We start from the raw sequence: 20818 nt of genomic DNA, 5'->3' as shown, positions 1-20818 counted from the left end.
TATCTACACTCACATTTCTGTCAAGGGGCCACTGTAGCTGTTGCCCCCAAATACAGAACATATGTGCAACATAAATTAATTGTTAAGGCTAATGCTGATTGAAGTTTGGTAATTCAGTCTGCAGGATATATCATATGTTTGAAGTGTATTGTCCAAGTTTAGATTTTAAACTCCCAAGGGCAGGGACCACTCCTTCCTCTATGTTTACATAGCATCAATGAGACCAACAGTGCTTGGGTCTGATATACATTAACCTCAGCCAATGCATTGTTAAGTTTAATAATGCCTAGTTAACATTAAAGCACAATGGATAAAATATATAGACAAATACTTTTCTTGGCAGAGATTTTTGTCATGCTTTTGATGCCAGGTTCCTACCCAAGTAAATAGTCCCTGGTCATCTGAATCATTGGCATTTTCTTAAAAAAATTCACCTTTTATATTGCACCATCCTGGTTTTCCCTTGTGCAGCAACTGACACTAAGCCATGGATCACTTTTTAGGGTAACTAAGCCAGAGCCCACCTAAGTGAAAAGTCTGGAATAGGAAGGCACCTAAATTAAGTGCCAGACAATGAACTCAGGCAATCACAGAGCCAGGGTGTAAATGGGCAAAGGAAAATAAAGGTTCTGAATGCAAGAATTTAATGTCATTTCTTATTATTTATCTCATTACTTTGTAGTTCCCAGAAACCACATTCAAAGGTTACTGTACACAGGCCCTCCAGCGGGAGCATAAGAGAGCTCTAGGAATAAATCCAAACTCTATCTGAACTGACAGGCTGTTTTTCAGTGCTAGTTATGCAACATGTTAGTACCTCTAGGTATAGGACCAGTGGGATTTAAACTTGTACAGCAGATGGTCCGTGCATCATTGCTGGAATGCGCCTGCTGACCCTAGGGCAGAGCCTGAATGGACTTCAAAAGAGAGACTGAGCATGCTTCAAAGTGTTATTGTTTAAATGTTCCACTAAATGGGGACTCCGGAACAAAATATCTAGCTGAGGTCAGTCTGAAAAATGTCAACACACATAATGAGAAAACAGTATGTTGTGTGAGAAAGAATATTTCATAGGGGTATTCTGGCTATTCTGAGTTGAAAAAAAAACCACTTTTTTCATGTGTGTCAGCAGATTGTCATAATCTAAGTGTCTTTCTTCATAAGCTTCATTTGCCTTTGCTGGAAAGAACAAGGTCTGTATATGAAAGTCATAAACACCTTTGGAAAGTGTGTTTTGTCCATAGACAGGTACACTGGGAGAACTGTCAGCCAAAGTTATGGCAAAGGTGTGTTGCAATACAGCATTGACATAGCCCTGAAAGCCACCCTTCCATTCATTTCAGAGGAAAACTTGTAAGGACCTTGTGTTTGGTTTGAGAGTGTGGGGTTTCTAATCATTACTGTGTTCTATTTTGCTCCTCCCAAAGCCCATAATGCCTGCTCATAGCATGTTCTTTCACCAGGGTAATCCACAAGTTTTGGCTTCTCCTAATGCCATTCAGGAAGGATTTCAGCAGGAAAGGGATTGGGTTCATGTTTAAATCTGTAGGTTTAATATAATGAAGGAAGATTTTCTAGGCAAGTCAAGCTTAACAAGATCAAGACCTCAGCAGAAAATTCAAGATTCAGCCTTTGATTTGCTGGTCCCTGAGCTGCATCTTGGGTGTTGCAAATATCAGTGGTCTGGTAGCCTTTGGTCTACAAAAGCTTTCCATGCTGGCTACTGGCGATTCAACATGGGTGGCTAAAACATTATTTCCTTTGCTGGAAGCAAAGAGCAGCAACCTGAACTTTCATAGGATCTTGTCCTGCTGGGGCATGCCTCTATCTTGATGGAGACACATTGCAATAACACAGATTAAAAGCTAACCCTCCCTGCAGATGTAATAAAGATCCAATGCCAGCAAGAGCAAAGACTCATATTAAATAAAGAGGAGGCTTGTTTCTTTCATGTATCAATATTCAGTAAGATCAGCCAATTTGGCATGCTGGGGTGAAAACACAGCCACCAGCCAAGGTAAAAAACTGAAGGGCTCTGAAATGAGGTGTTGTTAAACTGAGAAGGTAACTTGGGCTTGTTTGTAGATTCTCTGTGTCTATGTAACATGTTGTAACCGACACAAAACTTGAATAGCAATCAATGTAAGTGGGTCAAAAATAGCATCCACACCCTCCCCGGAGTCCCGGTTGTTGCTCCCAGTATCACTGCTCAGCTGTTAGCTGTGGCCCAGATTAAGCAAAAACCCTGTAACCTTACCTAACTGAGTGTGAATTCAGCAAAGCTTTCAGGCTTTTGCTTATCTTCAGTGTATGCTTAACTTAGTAAGTATAGAAACTCTTTGTTAAATAAGGCTTTTAAACCTGCAGAGAGCTGATAAAAAAATCAGAGTTTCACCTGTTTTATCCTGTTTGCCAAGTGCTACAGATAGCTGATACTCAATGTGTAGATTGTTGCAACTATTCAGTGGCCAAAACTCAGAAGTGTGTCAGTAAGTTAAAGGTAATCTGTTATCTCAGTGTTCCCAAAGCAAAGTTACAACACATTTCTGATTAACATAATTTGTTTTAGGAATTATGATTCCCTGGAAATATTGTCACTCCAAAACAAATGCACTCTGCAAATTCTCTGAACTTCAGCTTGTTAAACTGCTCATGGAGAACAAAAAGTACCAGTCAAGACAAAGTGTTTGTGACAAAACTTTGCACAACAGGGCAATAAACTCCAGTAAAAGATAGGAAAAGATATTTTCTCTATTACTCAGTTTGCCTTTTTACTCGAGTATAATAGGAGTATAACCATTTTATGTCAACAACTTACAAAGAAACCTGTTCTGAAAGTGAGAACTTGCATGTAAATTGGGTACATCTAAATTAGACTGAATACAGAACACTCCTAAAGGTAGCTTTTGGTTAGAGCTAGCCAAGGAACACAGAAAAGAGTTCACAAATATTGAAAGGAAAAACATCCCTAAACTTCAGAGACTCCTCCCTCCATAGCTCATTGTACAGGAGTATTCTGGGGATAGCTTGTTTATTTGGGTTTGTACTTTGCAGGAAAGTGGTCCCCAGTTCTTACCCAGAACATGATATTGGATATTCTCCTCTTAGAGTGCAAAACATGGCCAAATGTTTTGCTGAACAAGGAAGGACTTATAAATGCACTGGACGAGGCCTACACTGCAGCTCTGGCTTCAGTAGGTGTCAGGGATTCTTTACATTCTCTTGCTCATTTACATTAAGCAAACAAACAAAATTACCAAACCATGAAGCCCACAAACTATCTATGTAGCCAGGCTACGTAATCACAAGTTCCCCTTGTGGTTACTTTTATCTTCCTCTTCACTCACTTGCCTGTATTGCTGCTGATCTTTATTAAGCCTCACATTCTACAAACATTTATGCACATGATTTACTTCATGCTTTTAAGCAGTTGCAGAGTGTTCAATAGGTGTTAAATAGAGAATGAGCTAGAACACAACAGAGCTGCAAATCTGCACAGATCAGACTAAACCCAGTGAAGTTACAGCTGTGAAGAAGGTTCAGTACATGGGGAAGAGTTTGCAGGGTCTTAGCTTGTAGGGTCTACTAGAGCTGGCATTTGTGTTTGTGCAGCACCTGGCACAAAGGGACTCCAAATCTGACCAGGATCCCTAGGTCCCAATACACTGCAAGTAATGAACTGTTCCAGGGACTATAATTAGGCACCAAAGAGCAAGAACTCAGAGTTCACAAAGACTCCAGCATGTGGTATTACCAATACATCTGCTGACATTGACATCTGTAGATTGTTCATTCAAACACTGCCTGATTTGGAATACTAAAACATTCCTACCACCCATCAGCTGCTACCTGACCTCTTTAAAATAAACTTTCTTAATGGGCATGTGCCTGGATCACCAAAGAGACTATCAAACTTGGCACTGCAGAGGGAAAGCCAAGCCTGGTGCTAGTGATGGCTCTGCATTCTTACTCTCAGGCATCCTGTCATCAGGTCAAGGTTGTGGCACAGTGACATGGGGCATGAGCTCCCTGCCTACACACTGCCTGTCCAGCATTTAAATCATCATTATTCCGGGAATTTGTTGCACACCATGGTACAGGGGTACACATAACATCAAATAAAGGAAAAGTGAATGGCTATAAGCACTTTGTCATGGCTTCAGTGGATATTCAGCAGTGAGAACAGTGTGCCAGGCTGAGGGGCCCAGCCAGCAGCTGGCAAAGCATGGTTTATGCAGCTTTGTGAGCACAGACTATGCAAATGTATTCAAAGGATGTTCTTGAGGCAAATTGGTTGGAGCTAAATTTGCCCAGATGCTCTTGAATCTGCTTATTAGAGTCCTTAGCTTGAAAATTAGCTGGAACTGATGAGTCAAATCAGAGCTGACTTTAGGATCCTTTCATATTAAGGAAACCACAACCAGATTAAATGTGTGCATGTCTATGTAGCATGGAAATTCAGCTCTCGATGTCTGATCCCACTATTCCCAAGATGGGGGCTTCACAATGCTTAATATGTGGAAAGCTCCTGGAGAGGCCTGGGCAACTATTTTGCCTTGAGTTTTTAGGTAAAGAGAAAATAAAAAAATCGTTTTCTCTTCCATCATGGCTTTTGATTTTTGTACCTGCATCTCATTTTGCCTGCAGAGGCACTCCCTGGCAGTGAACTCATGCCTTCCCACTCCTACATGTTCCATTACCAAAGGTGAATAATCAAGACAAATATGAAGAATGAGAGAAGTATGTACTCGTTTACTCAGATAATAAATGTGAAAGATGAAATCATCTTAATGCTGAACTAAAAACAACCACTTCAGGATCCTGTTATGGTAGCAAAAGATACTGGAAGAAGGTGGGATTGTGTTGTGACAATGACAGTGGTAATTTTGTTTACTTGGATGTCTTTCTCATATAAGAAGACTATTAAGGGAAACTATTGGAACTTTTCTTTCACCTGAGCATTGACTTTAAGAATGAAAACTGTGTCCTGAGCAGGAGTTTAAGCCAGTTTCTCCAAGACAACTAGTAGCAAGTATCTGCTTGCCCAGGGGGCATTTTCACAGATTGACCATACGTTCTCCCCATTTGTGCCACCTCTGCAGGTGCTAGCAGAGCTCCAGGGCAGCAGCTCTGCCATCACCCTGCCTCCATCACCCTGTGTCAGACACTGGCTGGAATCAGCCTTGCCCTTGTGGCAGCTACACTGTGTCTGACCCCTGCCTGGGTGTACAAAGGTGGGAAAAGGGTGGGCCATTTCCTGTGCTTAAACAACTGAGCACTGTTAGCTCAGGGACAATTGAGCCTCTGGTGTTTATACTATCTTTGTCTGGATAAACTGTATGGACACAGTTCCAATGCAGCCACCAGGAGATTTTCTTGCTGATATTCATGGTGCCAGCATTCCACCCTTAATGTGTATTTTGGGCATCCCCATCTTGAATCAATACCTTGAGCCTCTTAAAACTTCATTGTGGTTATGTTTCGATGTATTCTTTAATATTTTTCTTTTACTGAGGAAACCAAAGCTGAACAGAGTTTCATAACATATGGTCTTCTCCTTGCTCTGTAGAAGGTAGATGTCACCTCGCTGTGATGCATTTAGTCTACTCAAGTATCCTCAAAGAATTTGACACCAGGGATGTCCTAAGGGATTGGCCTCCCAATGCCACCTTCTGGGATTTGAGCCCTTAGCTCAATGTAAAGTTTCAAATATTGCTGAGGCAGACAGAGATATTCAGTATCTCACACTTCACAGAACCTGGACACATTTTGCACACACCAGCTGTGTGTGTAAGGAGCTGGGGTTAAATCAAAGAATTTCTCTTCCAGCCTCCAGCTTTTCTATCTGTGTCGCAATGATTGGCCTCCAGCTGTGAGGAAATACAGAAAGCTTCTTATTTAATAAATTTTGAGTAATCCTAAAGAAGCCAATTCCTCCCTCCCCAAAACAGCACAGTCTGCATTCTATCAGAAATATCTTCGTAAATAGCACCAGAAACTGAAAATACCTTTCTGGTCTCATAGGCTGGAATAGGACTTAAAGTATAGTTGCATTGGCATTCAGTCCATATATATTTATCATTTCTTCCTGAATTCTTCCCTGCCTTCTTGATGGTGTGTTGGATCTGCTAACAGTGGAGAAGGTCCTGTAGAGGTCAGACCATCTTGTACTCAGGAGATACCAAGAGTTGGGCCTATTTGGATATTTTGCTTGCCTTTGCATTCAGTTTGCACATCATCTTGGTATAGAATGAAATTTTTCATCATGAAAAATGTTGGAGCAAAAAGCTTAGGGAAACTACAGATGTAATATAAAAACAAAAATAAGCCCTACCAAAAAAACAAGTCCTGTATTTGTCCATAGAACTTACTGACTAAAAGATAATGGTATAGAAGGTTCCTGGATTTATGGCTCCTCAAAAATCCTTTTCTTCCTCAAAGGCAATTATACTCCTGAGAAAAAGTCAGATGCCAGATCAAGCCCTGGCATCTTTCAGTGAATTTTTCCTAAAATCAAGAGATTTTTCCAAGCCTGGTGGTTTCTGATATTATGATTGATGTTTATTAATTTGTCCTGTCTTCCCATGGAACTGGCAATGGCTGTTATTTCTGTATCCAATACCACTGTTATGTCTCTCACTCTAATCTAGCTACTTATATGGTCTCCACCACTGCATATCCCAAGAATTAATTAAAAGTCTGACATATCCCAAGAATTAATTAAAAAACCTACATAAAGCCCTTAGAACAATAACAAACTCTCCCTCCTTCCAGCCTTATCCTAGGCAAGAGTCTCGAGTTTTTGAGCTCATATGGGTGTGAGTAACTTACTGAGGCAAAGTGAATTGGAGAAATGGGTCCTATCTTCAGCTGGGAAAAGTGTGAAAGGCTGGCACAGGAGGAGCCACAGTGGTGACCTAGGCTGCTACAAGAGTTTGCCAGGACTAGATGTGCTTTCCCTAGATTTTCTGGTCCTTGGCCCTGGCTCAATAGTATTTTCTGTGATTCCTGGAATCTGGCAAGTCATAAAATTTTTGAGGGGCAGAGGGCAGACATGGGTTTTCCTTTATACAAAGAGAAGTACTAGTTTTGCCTGGAGATGAACTGCCCTGATCAGCTGCCACTGGAGGTGTTGCTTCTATTTCTTCTGACTGCATTTGGATCAAAATCAGTGTTTCTGTGTGTTTCCTCTCCATCTTTGTCTGGGGATTGTTGTCTGTTATTGCCTATAAGACAAAATTTCTCCTGCAAATTCAATCTCTGTTTTAGATAGCTTTCTCTCCAGAGGTTGTAAGTAGTTTATAATGGCTTGTTGGGAGCCTGGTCTTACCTATAACCCAGTTTCTGTGCTTTGCAAAGGCAATCCAGGGGAAAGAAAGGTTTATGAGTCTGTGGGTCCAACAGCCTTGGGAAAGAGGGCAAATCCCATGTGCTTGAGATGGTCAAGGTGGTGGTGAAGAATTAAGTGCATTAAATCCTATGTGAATAAGAACAAGCTGAAGCTCTTGCCAAGAGCTCTGAATCCAAGAACAGCAAATGGAAGAATTACCAATGTATAAAAATACAAATAAACACATACCAACATTAATTGGAGGAACATGTCCTTCTCACTGACCTCAGTCCATGTGACTGTACCTCTGCTGTAAGGGACATGAGCCCTTGATTTCTCTGTAACCAATAGACATTTCCAGCTGAGGGATTAAACTGCACGTGAGGAAATAATTGAGTGCTGGATGGCATTTTTCACACACCTCTTTTTCAACCTGGATCGATTAAAAAAATATCATTATATCTCATATTTGTGCTAGAAATGAAGCGATTTGCGTACTTGCAGGAATGAGATACAGTTGTCTCAGAAGTTTTTGTTGGCAATAGAACAAGCAGCTGTCAACGCTTCAGCCTAGAAGTAGATGCAGCTCATTAGGACAGTTGGATATCATCAGATTAGCTGGGCTTGGACATAGGGTGAGACAGGAAAACATATGACAAGAACTGGCATCACAAAACCTCCCCCTTCAGAAATACTACCTCAAAACCAAGGAATGTTGTGGTTGATCACAGCCAATATCAATACAATATATCCTAGTTTAAGGGCAGACTTGCCAAGTATTTCAGCATGGGTTTCAGTGCCCCTGGTACACATAAAGTTACAGCATTGGTTCTGGATTATTTACTGGGACTCTGGTAATGATGTTCCTGGCATAGCACTCCTTGCAAACACGTACTTTGGAGGAGTTCCCATACATTTTTTTATTGTCCTCTAGAGCTGTGATGGCAAGCTGTGTGAAATCTATCCAGAAAACTGGAAGAAATCAAAATTAAAGGGAAAAAAAAAACCAAACCCGATTAAAGATGTCAAAGCCTTTCTTGCGTGGACCTAAAACAAGGTCTAAAATCAAAAGGATATGTGTTGACTGTGTAAGAGTCATGGGGGAGGGAGTTTTAGATTTTATTTCAGTGCCCCTAGAGGATTGTCTGATATATTCTGTACAGTTTGGGGACCAGAAAGATGCTTTCAGACTGAAAGCAATTCAAAGATTAATAAAAAACAAAAGTAACAGCAAAAAATACCTGAGTGGCAGCAGGGAGTAATCTTTGAAGAAAGCTTAAACAGATTTGTGTCAGGTGACAGGTCAAGGTGACCAAGACCCTCAGCAGTACTCCATGGATACGTAAAAATATGTAAATGGCAGCAGGCAGGTGAAGTGTTTGTCAGCAAGCATTGCCATTGTTTGTTTTTGTGTTCAAAAGCTCTTTTTTCTAAGCACACTCCTCTTTTCAGAGCGTGAGCTTTAGCTTTGCAAGCCAAGTAGCAGGGATGCCTTGTGTTTCTTTAGGACTTTTCATCAGATGATCCCCAAATGCTTTAAAAGGGTGAATTAAAGGAGCTTCACATTTAGAAAAAAATATAAAAGGATTAATTTCTTTCTTCTAAAATGCAGTCAGCTCTAGTATAAAGTAAAAAAGGACCTGGTTTATCCAGTGGGTGAGTTCCTTCTCCCTTTACATTGCTTCAGACTCACAAAGGATTCGTTACCCAACCTGACTTCCTGTCTGGGGACACTTTGAGCAAAGGAAAGAATGGCTCCCCAGTCATGCAGAGTGTGCTGCAGCAAGCAGCACCAGGAATAGAAGTTATATCAAATTAAAACATAGGGGAGGAATAAAAGAGAGAATTGCAATTTCCTTGAAGGGTATTAGGCTTGATCATCGTAACTGCTGCCTCCATTCTTAATGGCAGTGACGATGTACAGACATTTGTGTGATTTCTCTGCTGAGCAGCACCTCTGCTTACTCAGTACTGATTTGGCGTTGCTAGAGCAACACCAAAACCACTTCCTATAGAGCGTGGATGTGCTCTGCAGGCCTCCCAGGCCTTCATGGTTAGCAGAAGTTAGGAAACTTCACAGAGGAAATACAATGCAAAGTACTAAGAGATGTGGAAACCTTAAATAGGGATGTCAATTCAACCACTATTTAGTCGATGCTAAGGGAAAATAGGAGCATGATGGCCTTCGAATCTCTTTAAGGCAGCTTTTGGTCTGTTAATAATCAAGAGGAGATTGCTTTATAAAAAAATAAACAATTTTGATTTTATTTGAACAGCTCCCATTCAAATATTATTTTTGTGCACACTAACATGTGAGACCCATGTGACATTGTTTTAAACCTTATATTTGTATTCAACTCATTTAGTTTTCATTACTGACAAAATTTCAAATGCCAGAGGACGTACAAAACCTGCTGGGTGATTCTGGTGTTGGAAAAATTTTAATGATTAAATACTTTATTAATTGCTTCTATTTTATCTGATTCCTGGCTATTGCCACAGGAATGTTGAGGGCTTTGCAACAAGGAAGATCTGTACTCCCTAAATTATAATTTCTGGGATTATGCTAAAGCACCATGTAAAAATGAGTAATAATTATTATTCATCCAATTCTCTCTTTCAAACATATCTGATTGAGAAAAAGCAAGGAATTCACCTCTAGGATTTTTACTAATAAAACCCCCAACTACTTCTGTAGAATTTAATTACTTCTCAGCTGGTGTGATCCTGGGTAAGAAAGTTCAAGGTCTGCCTAACCTGGAGATTTTTCTCCAGTATGCTTCCTACTGAATTGGGAATTGTTTGAGTAGTGTTTGTGCTAAAAGTATTCCCAATGCTTTTGATGTTGAGCTTTTGCTTGTTGGCTGTTGTGTGTCCTTGGCTGTAGCAAAAATGCAGCAACTTCTCCTCATTTCCCTCATATTCTCAGAACAACTGAGATTTTGGTCCATGCCTAGAGAATCATAAAGCCATGGACCATAAATTTAAGGGAGTGTTTCTACAGGCACTGGGGATGAAATTACTCCTGGAATATTGAAATTATTTAAAATTCCATCTTGCTAGAAAGTACTGGCAGCCTGAAAGAACAAAAAAGCACCAGACAACTTGAGAGCCTCACACATAACAAAAGATTAGAAGAATGGCTTTTGAGCCAAAAGACAAGCAGTGATTTTGACATGAGCACAAGCATGGAGGTCAACTACAGAAACACGGCAGAGATCTCATTTACTTTATAGCTGAATCAAGGGATGTAGTTCCTATACATTTATTCCCTGATCTAGATACAACATGGCTAAAATGATGCATTGTGTAGCTGGGCCACAGCGGGGCCAGAGTCCCACACAAGCAGCAGACTAAACAACGTGCCCTGGCCACAGCACCTCCTTGGAGAGCACTCCAGAGCAGGGGCAGCCAGTGGTTGGCAACTACATCTGGTAACCATGTCCCCAGGCACCAACACACACAGGGAGTGTTGGGCTAATGTAGGACATTGTTGCAGAAAAAATGTCCTTTGACTATTAGGCAGCAAATTCCAGTAGTGTGATTGGCTGGGAGGCAGGTACCCACAACAGACCCACTGCCAACAGCTGGGGAGTGCCTAAATCTAGATTGGGCAAAATATTAGAGACTATGCAAACTCTGCAGTGGCTCAGCACAGACAGGCAGACAACTGACTTGTGGGATGCTGGAGGTCTGCAGAGATCTCAATGGATCTTGGCCTTCTCTTCATCTCTGATTGCTGCCCTGCCAGCCTTGGAGTGCATTATTGTTTATTACCCAGAGGGGATAGCTGAATTCCTTCTACAGCAACAATATTTTTTTGTGATGCCAATGCCATGACCTTTATTCATGAAAAACAAAGTACAAATGGGGAAAGCAGGGTGGAGCTCTGTCAGAAATGTGATGTAAACAGCTACAAAGATGTGGCTGTGCTCCTCCAAAGCCATTTCCCACCAGGTAAGGATCAGAGCAACAGGCATTGCAAACACAGCAGAGATCCTATCTGATATTTTGTTAAGCTAATTGCCTATACCTGACAGCAAGGCTTAATAAAAATTGACAAATTGAACTTTTGGTCAGATTAGACAACATCAACAACAATAGTTTCCAAAGGATTTACGGAAACAAAATCCCGTTCCAGGTATCTGCTGACATTTTAAAAAAGCCATCTTCTTTTCTAGCATTCATGAAAATAACATGAACAATTCAGTAGGAGAAGAGTTCCCATTTTGTTGTGGAAACAGTCTCCGCAGTACCCTTGAAAATTCATCCTGAGGCAAGTTTGAAATAATTCATGCTTTTGCTCTTACAAAAATATCTTCATGTTTAGAGCAAACAGCTGTTTTGCTGGTGGAAAACAGCAGAAACATGACCTGTATTTAACCTGTATCTTACTGGGAGAACTGGGAGCTTAGTCTCCCAGTAGGGATGCAAAATTCAGGCAGTGACACATGTAAAGACTTCTGGGGTGGTATGAGTTCAGCTTGAGGGGAAACCTGAGTTGAAGCCAGGTGGGGTGGCCATGTGGCAGTGTCCTCTGCTCTGGCTGGAGGTGGTGCCTGTGTCCTGAGCTCCAGCAGGCCAGGGGATGTGCCCGATAGATGCTGTACCACTCTCCATACCATTTCACAGGTCCTCCAGAGGCACTGGATGGAAAAGCTCCTGGGGTCCACCACACCCTCCACTGTGTGCCTCTGCTCCATGACTTCTTCAGCTCTGCCACCAGGCAGTCCCAGGCCCTGCTGCTCAGGATGATGCCTGGTCACTGCCACAGCCCAGCCTGGCCATGCAGCTCCTCCATGATGCCAATGGCCTCCAGCAGCCCTTGCTATGGGGCAGCAGGGGTCAAGGGTGTCTTTGTGAATGTCAAGGGCATCCCAAACGCACTTTGGCTGCTTCACAGTTTGCTGGGATATGCTTCCCAGAGAAAGATGGGAGTATAGGGGCAAGTTTTCACACTTCTCTCCATGAACTTCATAAGCCAAACAGACAGATTTGCAGAAGTAAAAAGGAGAATATTTGAGGATTTTGGCTGACATAGAGAGTAAGAGACAATTGCTCAGTGCTACAGGCAGCTTGTGACCAACTGTTGACAAAATATTAACCATTTGTGGCTTATTTAATAATAAGTGATAATATTGGACTTTGATACAAATTAGAGCTGACTAACATTGACCAAAGAGATTTAGAGGCCCAGGTCTGGATCGTTTGTGCTTCGTGCTGAGCCTATTCCACCCTCTCCCCTTTCCCAACCTTCTCATGTACAGACAACGAAGCGGGATTGCTCTGGCTGGGACAGACAGGCAGGAATTGCTCTCTGCAAGGATGCACTGCTGGGTTGGTAGTATTGCAGCACCCAGATAAACTTTACAAAACAAGTCTCTGCCCAGGTTGGGACATAAGCATCAGGTATCCCAAAAGAGAAATACAGGGATGCCACGGTGAATATTGCTGAATTTATTTTAGGCCACGGAGATTCCGGCTGAAAGATCACTTGGGAGCATGCCAAAGGTCCAGAAAAGGTAACTGCCTGGGCAGGATCAAGGTCACCCACGCCTGAGAGCCACTGGTGTCCCCTCAGTGACACTGCTACACGGAGCAACGTGCTGCCAGCAGAGGTGGAAGCCCAGGCATCTCCTCGGAGCACGCGGGAATGCTCGGAGTGTTTGTGGCGCGGCGGTGCCAGGGCACGGCGGGCAGGGCCGTGCCAGGCGCTCCGCGGGCAGCGCGCGGATGCTGCCGCGGCACTCCCGCCCCAGCTCTGCCTCCCTGCCACCACCAGATGCAAGCAATTTGTTTTGCATTTGGACTGGTAGTCTGGAAAACCGAAGCGCTGTGTTTTTAAGTTTATATTATATGCTTGCTTTCCAGTTATGTTAATTAAAATCATGATACTGGATGAGTGGTTGCTGGATAGCTTGCAGGGTTCATTTTAAATTTCTTCTTTTTTCTAGATGCTCAGGCATTTGAAGCTCTTTCTCTGCTTGCAGTGCATTAATTCACTTAGCTAGATATTCCATCTGTTTGAAACTCATACAAGCATGCATTTGGGAATGGTTTTGTTTCTTACATTATTTTCTCCCAGTGTTTGCCTATATCTTCCAATGTAATTTGTGAGAATAAACGAAGTATATGAGGAGTGTATAATTTTCAGTTATACACTCCTCATAACTGTTTCAACATCACTTTGAGAGGGAAGGGAGCAGAGGGACCCATAAGCAAACAGAAAGAAATACGAGCATGTATGAATTCACTCAAGTGATCACTCTTCTTCTTCTTTGGTGAGTTTAATCCATCAGTTTTCTGGAGCCATTGTGTAAGTCATGAAGGCTCAACTGCCTCCACTGTACATTTTTGGACTATTTTCCACTGTGATCTCTACTGTCACCTGGGATGTGCTTAGACCAACACTGCCAGCTCAATAATCAGCTCCAAATGGAAATGGAAGTGGTTCTGCAGAGCAGCCTCAGACTCTGTTGACCTTTTATTGCTTTCAGAGTGGGTCTGCCACAACTTCTTCCCTGTCTCCCAACTCACATCTCCTGTGGCTTCCCACATTCCATATCAACTTTGCTGATCCCATGCAACAATCTTGACTTGGCAGGATGTGTTGTGCAGGCCGTGCAGCAGCAGAATATTTATCTGCAGCATGGCAGGTGTGTTACTAGCAGGGAAAGAGGCATATTCACCATGTGCATCATCTCCAAGCACACCTTGTGCTACTGGAGCAGTGCTAACAGAGCACTTGGTCCAGTGAAGGAACATCACTTAAACTGCCCAGATGTGGAGCTTTGCTTCCAGGACTGAAAACGTTGAGTGTGGACATGTGCAAGGATGGGTCAACATTTGCAGCGTTTGTTCTGGTCTGCAGACAAAGCTTGGAGTCGCTCAGCAAAGCTCACCCGTGCTTCACCACGCACAAGTGAACATCACCTGAGCTCAGCAAAGCCTTTCTATGCAAATCCCAACTGCTCTGCATTGTGTCAAACAATGACTCCAGAATTAGATCCTACAAGATGTCTTTTTTTATTTTTTTTTTCCCTTTTAGCAAGTACAATCAGTGACTTAGCCTTTTCAGGGCTTATATCTTGGTTATTAATACTACCATTACCTTCTTTTGGAAAATTGAACTCATGTGATAGAGGACTTTTATGTGTCAAATTCTGATGCAGAAATTCTGGTATGAGTGCTTCTGTAAAATACAGAAGTGGAAAATTGAGGTTCTATGGTAGGAAATTATTTACTTGGGTGGTTTGTTTAATAAATTGTATATGATTGGGCCAGCAAAGAATAATACCAACATCAAAAAAATCAATTACCTGTTGATCTTGTCCTGTTTCTGGCAAATTTAGGCAGGCATTGCAGGATTTTATAGCAAATGTTATGTAATAGTTCAGGCAAAAAAAATATTAAAATAGATAAGTTATCATATATCTAGTACTAGGTAATCAGATTAAAAAGAAAAAAACAAACAACAACTGGGAAGTGCAATAATTGGATTTGCTAATGCCACATAAATAAAAAGATGAGTACATATTTGGATTGTTTCACAGGGCAAGTGCCACAGAATTTTCCCTAGGGAGCATTCCTCTATTGGCAAAGTGTGGTCAAATGCAACAAACAAAGCTTTTTTGTCTTTAATTATTGTGATTCTGTTTAAGAATTAGAAGACGTCAATTTTAGCATGTGGAGTGCAGTTGGGAAAGAAATTTGGTTTCCTGAATTTTCAGTGACTGACTAAAATTCACACACATACTGCCTATTTTAATTTAAGGAAAAAGGATTTTGTTTCTTTATCCTGTTACATAACCCTGGATCTATTCTCCCTTGAACACACAAGTATGATTATCATTAATCTTAAAGGGAAACAGTTGTCTTTCAAAGTCCTTTCTGAATTTCTGAATTTTTACCTTTTTTTTAAGTTAGATCCCAAATGACTGAATATGAATTGAAGATGAAAGTACATTGTTTATTTTTAATTAGATTACTTTAATCTCATTTATACATGGTTCTTCTACTGTTCTTCCCATCAGCAATAGTGAAGAAAAAAACCATTGTTTTAAAGTGACTTCCAAAATACAAAACATACGGTTCATACAGCATCCAGCAGGAGACAGACTACCTGTTATTGCTTTTTTAGCTCATTTTTATGAAACTGGCTGGCTTTCAGTTCAGAGACATTCTTTAATAATATTTACATTTTTCATTCTATAGTGCATTCCTCTCAAGGATTTTAAATTGCTCAGGAGATCTTGAAAATCCCAGTGAAAACCTTTGGATATATGAGAGGTTTTTATTTTCAGGTAGCTGACTCTCAGTTAACTTGAGACAGTCACTTTTTTCAAAAGCCAGTGTGACCACTTTGGTTCCAGGCTGTTTGGTTCCCTCTGTGTTTGCCCCTCACTTTAGGAATCAGCCACTGTAAAGTAACAGGCATTTCCAAACTCAGAAAGGACCAGTCCAGCCTCTCAGCCCTGCTAAGTGCCTTAAGTTAATTTGTAATTAGCTTGATGTAAGGAAAGGACCAGTACAGGCAATCGCATAATGGCTAGGCAGTCTCAAATATAAGCAAAATAGGCCAGTCAGAGCATTAAAACAAGAGAATTTAATGCCAACTGATTGCTTTGCAAGCATTCAGGCATTTCATTGCCTTTGTGTTTGACTTGTAAACTGGGTGCAGAGCTCTATCACTGGCAGATAGTGATACCAAAAACACAGGTCATGTTTTGTTTTCTGTTTGATACCTTATTTATATATGATTTACATGGATAAACTAAGAAAAATAAACTGTCCAGGCCATAATTTCATCTAAAATAAAGACAAACTAAAATTACAGCAAATTAGTGGATTGCATGGATTAGTGAGATATCCTGGCATGTAACAGCAATAGCAACAATTTTTTCCCCAATTTAGTAATGCTTAAAATCTGCAATCCAGAGTCACTCCATGATATGCAAATCCCTTACAAAATTTGCTTCCCTTTTTCAGGCTCAGGATCCTCTGCTATACAGGGAAACCCCAAAGACTGACTCAGTATCATTTTGTATTGGAAATTCATGTATAGAAAATCATTAGTGCAATGGATTTATTCAGACCATCTTTTTGCCATTCTTGCTTACACAATCCTTTACAGACTGTGCTGTCCATTTCTCTCCTATATTTCTGCTGGACTTCATGCCTGGATGAACTTTGGTTTTTTTAATTTTAATGTTTAATCATAAAATCTTCCTAATCCCTGCAAAATCTCCTCTTTGTCCATGACCCATCTTGGTCCTGAGTCCATAAAACATCATCTTCCCTCTAGCAGCCAAACAATAAAAAGAGGGCTTCTCCTGAAAAATGAGGAAATATTAAATAGGTTACAATTTAAAAATTAATGAAAATTTGCTGATTAGCATATTTTAGGTCCTGGTGTAATACCCCTCCCTCCACCTCACCTTATGGAAACCTGAATTAGCTCTGTCATACCCTTGGGTTAATATTCATCCATCTGAAATCTGGCAGTCACATCCCTGCCCCTCAAGATCTCTCTACCCGGGTGCAAATACAGTGAATCTCTCCTGACTTTCATGCCATCTCAGTAGATTTCCACACGTTGTAGCCAAGCTGGGGATTTGGCCCAGTGTCTTTTTTAAAACCTGTGACCCAGACGTGGAGATTAAAAAAGAGTTTATGTTATCGGATTAAACAGATACAAGAGGCACTCGCTGTATCAGCATCCAACACCTTAAAACTCCAGCAAGTACATCAGCATGGTAATGGCAAAAATAGTCTCTGAGAAAGAGGGAGAACTCAAAGGAAGGTGATGGCAAATCCTTCCTTTGGACTGGGGTGCAGAAACCTGCCACTGTGACTGGTTGCCAAAGCAGCCACAGGGATATGGTATTCTGCTTGCTACAGCAAATACAGGATAAACTCGAGGTATAAAAGTCATTTGAACTCCACCTACCTGTAGCCAGAGTGATTTTGGCCTTAGTTAGGTTTGGGTAAATGTCTTCACAGTGGGGTTTATAAGGGGTTAGGCTTGACTGCGTTACAAACTGCATCAGCAGACACTGAAATCAATAAAGCTGCAGAAGCAAAAATTTTAACAGATTGAAAACAGACCTACATGAAAAGGATAGTAATGTCAGGCACCATTTGTATGCTTAATAATATACACATGCTTATGCTTTGTAATTTGGGCTCTAACTTGTGATTTTGGTTACATAAGAGTGGAAAAGCCAGAAGCACTAGTGCTGCTGTGCACCACTGCAGCTGAAGGCAGAGTTTGCCCAAATATTCATCAGGCACATTCTCAGAAGTTGTGTTGTCTCATAATGAAATAGCAAATAGCAATGTGCACATTTATGACACAAAAGGGCATTATTATTATTATTATTATTATTATTATTATTATTATTATTATTAGTTCCAGGTACTGCTTCTGACTTCAAAACAGCTTTGGCTGTTGGTCTTTTACCCCAAACATTTTATGTTTAAACACATAGAACAACCATGTGTTTTGTGTGGCTCACTTTTAACGAGTGAGGAGCAACAGAAGAAGAGAGAGCAAGAGACAAAACACAGACTGATTCCTCTAGAGAACTAGAGCAAAATATTCCACTGCTGTCAGTGGTACAGCTGTGCTGGCAGGATCCTTCACACAGACAAGGCTCCAGCCACTACTTACGTTTCACTGATGTGACTTGCTGGCTCCTAATCTGCATCTAGGCATCCTCACTGCAACCAAACAAGTGGCTGAGCCGGTGAGAAACCTTTTGCTTCACTCCCTAGTGCAGCCAGAGCCGCCTGTTTGTGGTCCCTCGTGGAGCCTCACAAAATGTGAGCCGCCTCCTGCAAAGGATGCCTACGAATCAAAGTTGCAGTACACAAGAAATCTGAATCAGAAGACGTAGGTGGCAGCACGGACTTCATCCTTCGAGTTTAAACGAGGCTGTTCAGTGGAGATATGTCATCAATTAGCTGTGCATGTCCTGTCTCTATCTGGTTTTCTTCTAAAAACCTACTCACGTTCCAAATCAGCTCGGATACGGAAAATCACAGAGTGCACTGGAGTAAGGGAAAATCGGCTGCGTGACTGGCACAGGGTTTTTAGCAGCCTGTATTGCCATCAAAAGGTGTGCAGAATGGTGCAGCTTTTGCAAGACCTGGCTAAGGAAATCAGCTTTTTCTGAGACCTCCCTGGAGGCTGCTGTGATGGAATTTGATCCCCCCAGCAGCCTATAGGTTATGGGCCCCGGAGCTGGTTCCCCAGTAACTGCTGTCCTAGTTCGTGGTGTAGAAATTTAGCATCTTGTATTCGGGAAAACCTAGAGAGCAGAGGCTATTCACTCTCCTTTGGTCCATCCCTCCTGTACCCAGTGCAAGGTTAGCACCGTGGGACTTCTGTGAAACACAGATGGCCCAAAATCTCCTTTTCACCACAACTGTACCCTCACAATGCAAATGGTATTCTGCAGTACAGAGGCTCTTACTAAGTCTTCAGCAGGGGTTATCTGAAAATGCCGAGACACTGCCGCTGTATCCTTTCATTAAGAGAACCAAGGGGATGCAGGTAGGAGAGCAAGGACGTGTTTGAGTCATATACCCGTTCGCCTGCAGGAGAAGAGGACCGGCTTTCGGTTCTGTGAAACCCGACGCAAAACAGAACGTTGCCCTGCCCGTTTTCCCCGCCGATCGCCCCGGCCGTACTTTGTTCTCCCGCTGCGACCGGGACTTTGCGGAGCCGGGGATCGCGCTTTAGGCAGGCGGCAGGGCAGAGCAGGGACATCCCAGCCTCCCAGGCACCTGCCAGACCACGCTCCCGTGTTGCCTCCTCCAGCAGCAGACGGCTCCGGCACCAAACCTGTCCCCAAAGCGTGGCAGAGCGGCACCGGGTCCAGAGTCCAGTCCCCTGGGGGGGCCGGGGAGAAAAAGCGGCTGCGGAGCAGCAAAACCAGGGCGCAGAAGCAGGGACGGGCAGCGGCGGTGACAGCGCGGTGGGATGCTTTTTCTGTGAGAAGGACACTCTTTGTGTAAAGATGAAAAAATAACGATTAAAAAAAAATGTACGAAAATGAGAAATACCGAGACGAGACGGGCGGCTGGGAGCCCTCGCTCGGCGGGCCGGGTCCCTCGGGCCGGCTCGGGGCGGCCCCGCGGCCGCTCCCGCTGCCCGCGGCAGCCGCGGGGGACGGCGGCCGGCCCGGGCGGCCCCCCCGGCCCCGCACCCGCCCGCCCCTCCCCGCCGGCCCGCGGCCGCCTGCCAGCCCGGGCTCCGCCGCCGTGTCTGCGGCATGGCCCCTCCTCCCCCACACCCCTTCCTTTAGGCTCCCCCCTCCCCAGCAAAGAAGAGGCCGTGCCGGTGTTTTTCCACTCAGCAGGATGGGTGATGCTCAAAGCTCCCTCATTAGACAACAGACACGAGAGGTCAGGAAGAAAGCGCTTATAAATTACCGTTTCCTCCTGCTCGGCGCTGCTAGTCGCGCCGCACCGCTCCGCCGGACGCGCCGCACCGCCGCAGGGGCGCAGCGGCGCGCAGGCACCGCGGCCAGCGGACACAGGTACCGGCTCCTCCCGGGCGGGACGGCGGGCGGGCGGGCGGTGGGGCTGCTGCCGCTGCTGCCGCCGCTGCCGCCGCTGCTGCCGCTGCTGCCGCCGCTGCCGCCGCTGCGGGGGTGGCGGTGGCGGAGCGGCGCGGATCGCCCCTCGCAGCCGCGGCGAACAAAGGGGCGGCCGCTCCGCGCCCAGCGGAGCCGAACCGAGCCGGGCCGGTGGCGGCGGCATCCTTTGTCCGCCTCGACTCGGGGTGCCCTCGGGTGCGCTTTCCCTTCCCCCCTTCCATTTATGTATTATTTCATCCTTCTCCTTAAAGCCCCCTCTTCGCCAGCTCTCGCATTACCTCCGCGGTGTTTTTCCTCCCCAGAGGTTGTTTACCCCACACCCCCCCACACCTTGCGTTAACTTTTTTTGGCGATAAGGTTCTCAGCCATTCCCCGTTGGCGGCCCTCCAGCACATCGACAGCGCACGCTTCTCTCCACGGCTATTTTTGCCCATTTTTTCTGCCACCCCTCCCCACTGTGCATTCTCTATCTGCCGTGCGCTAACCTCGAGTGAAGAGACTGGTACAGGCAATGCTACATCTGATGCTAATGGGCCTACCTGGTGGGTAATACCGCTGCTGCTGCTTTCTTGTGATTTCCCTCGTTTTCTTTTTTATTCTCTTCATTTTCCTTTTATTTTGTGTGTTCTCGACGTGCTGAAATCAAAGTAGTGATGGGGCTTGGAAATAAAATACAGGGACTACACAGGGCATGTTACCAAGCTCAGCATGGTGCGAAGAGGTGATAATTCTGGGTTCGTCTGGGGGTAACTTGGATCCAAAATTCACCCACTGGCTTTAAGATAATGAATGCCCGTTGCTGCCTGGTATTATAGCAGGAGGTATGTGGGAGGACTCACAAGGTTTCCATATAAGAGCATGGGAGAATTTATTTCACCCAGGC

The 20818-nt window shown here is 43.5% G+C and overlaps 2 protein-coding genes across 28 annotated transcripts in view; one reads left to right on the top strand and one right to left on the bottom strand.

Moving 5' to 3' along the window:
• The window catches only part of SLC6A6 (solute carrier family 6 member 6), a 93308-nt gene that overhangs the window by 15725 nt on the left and 56765 nt on the right, over nt 1-20818 (top strand). For 4 of the 10 annotated variants that reach the window (XM_085590452.1, XM_085590450.1, XM_021531615.4 and 1 more), the window contains exon 1: nt 20340-20477. The exons of 2 other annotated variants lie outside the window; for them this stretch is intronic. In XM_085590452.1, coding sequence (XP_085446578.1) covers nt 20447-20477 — 31 coding nt within the window. In that variant the 5' untranslated portion in view covers nt 20340-20446. Of the gene's footprint in view, nt 1-19773; nt 19876-20339; nt 20478-20818 lie in introns of those variants that run through there. 4 more of the 10 variants (XM_085590451.1, XM_021531623.4, XM_021531652.4 and 1 more) reach the window with 3 other exon arrangements.
• LOC110471393 (uncharacterized) lies at nt 15279-20749 on the bottom strand. Of its 18 annotated transcripts, none has more exons than XM_085590458.1 (5): nt 19769-20098; nt 18921-19341; nt 18003-18179; nt 16768-17400; nt 15279-16662 (listed from the first exon to the last, which is right to left on the bottom strand). In XM_085590458.1, the coding sequence occupies exons 1-3, from the start codon at nt 20096-20098 to the stop codon at nt 18103-18105; spliced, it is 828 nt and encodes a 275-aa protein (XP_085446584.1). In that variant the 3' UTR covers nt 15279-16662; nt 16768-17400; nt 18003-18102. The 18 variants fall into 18 exon arrangements, 16 of the variants coding, with proteins under 16 accessions (XP_085446584.1, XP_085446583.1, XP_085446585.1 ...); XM_085590457.1 differs by having other exon boundaries at nt 15279-16968; nt 17280-17400; XM_085590459.1 differs by having other exon boundaries at nt 17280-17400.

Source organism: Lonchura striata, chromosome 12 (genome assembly GCF_050655825.1).
Source record: "Lonchura striata isolate lonStrDom1 chromosome 12, ASM5065582v1, whole genome shotgun sequence".
Classification (NCBI taxonomy): Eukaryota; Metazoa; Chordata; class Aves; order Passeriformes; family Estrildidae; genus Lonchura; species Lonchura striata.
The sequence above is the reverse complement of the archived record's forward strand: the minus strand, read 5'-3'. Positions and strand labels throughout refer to the sequence as shown.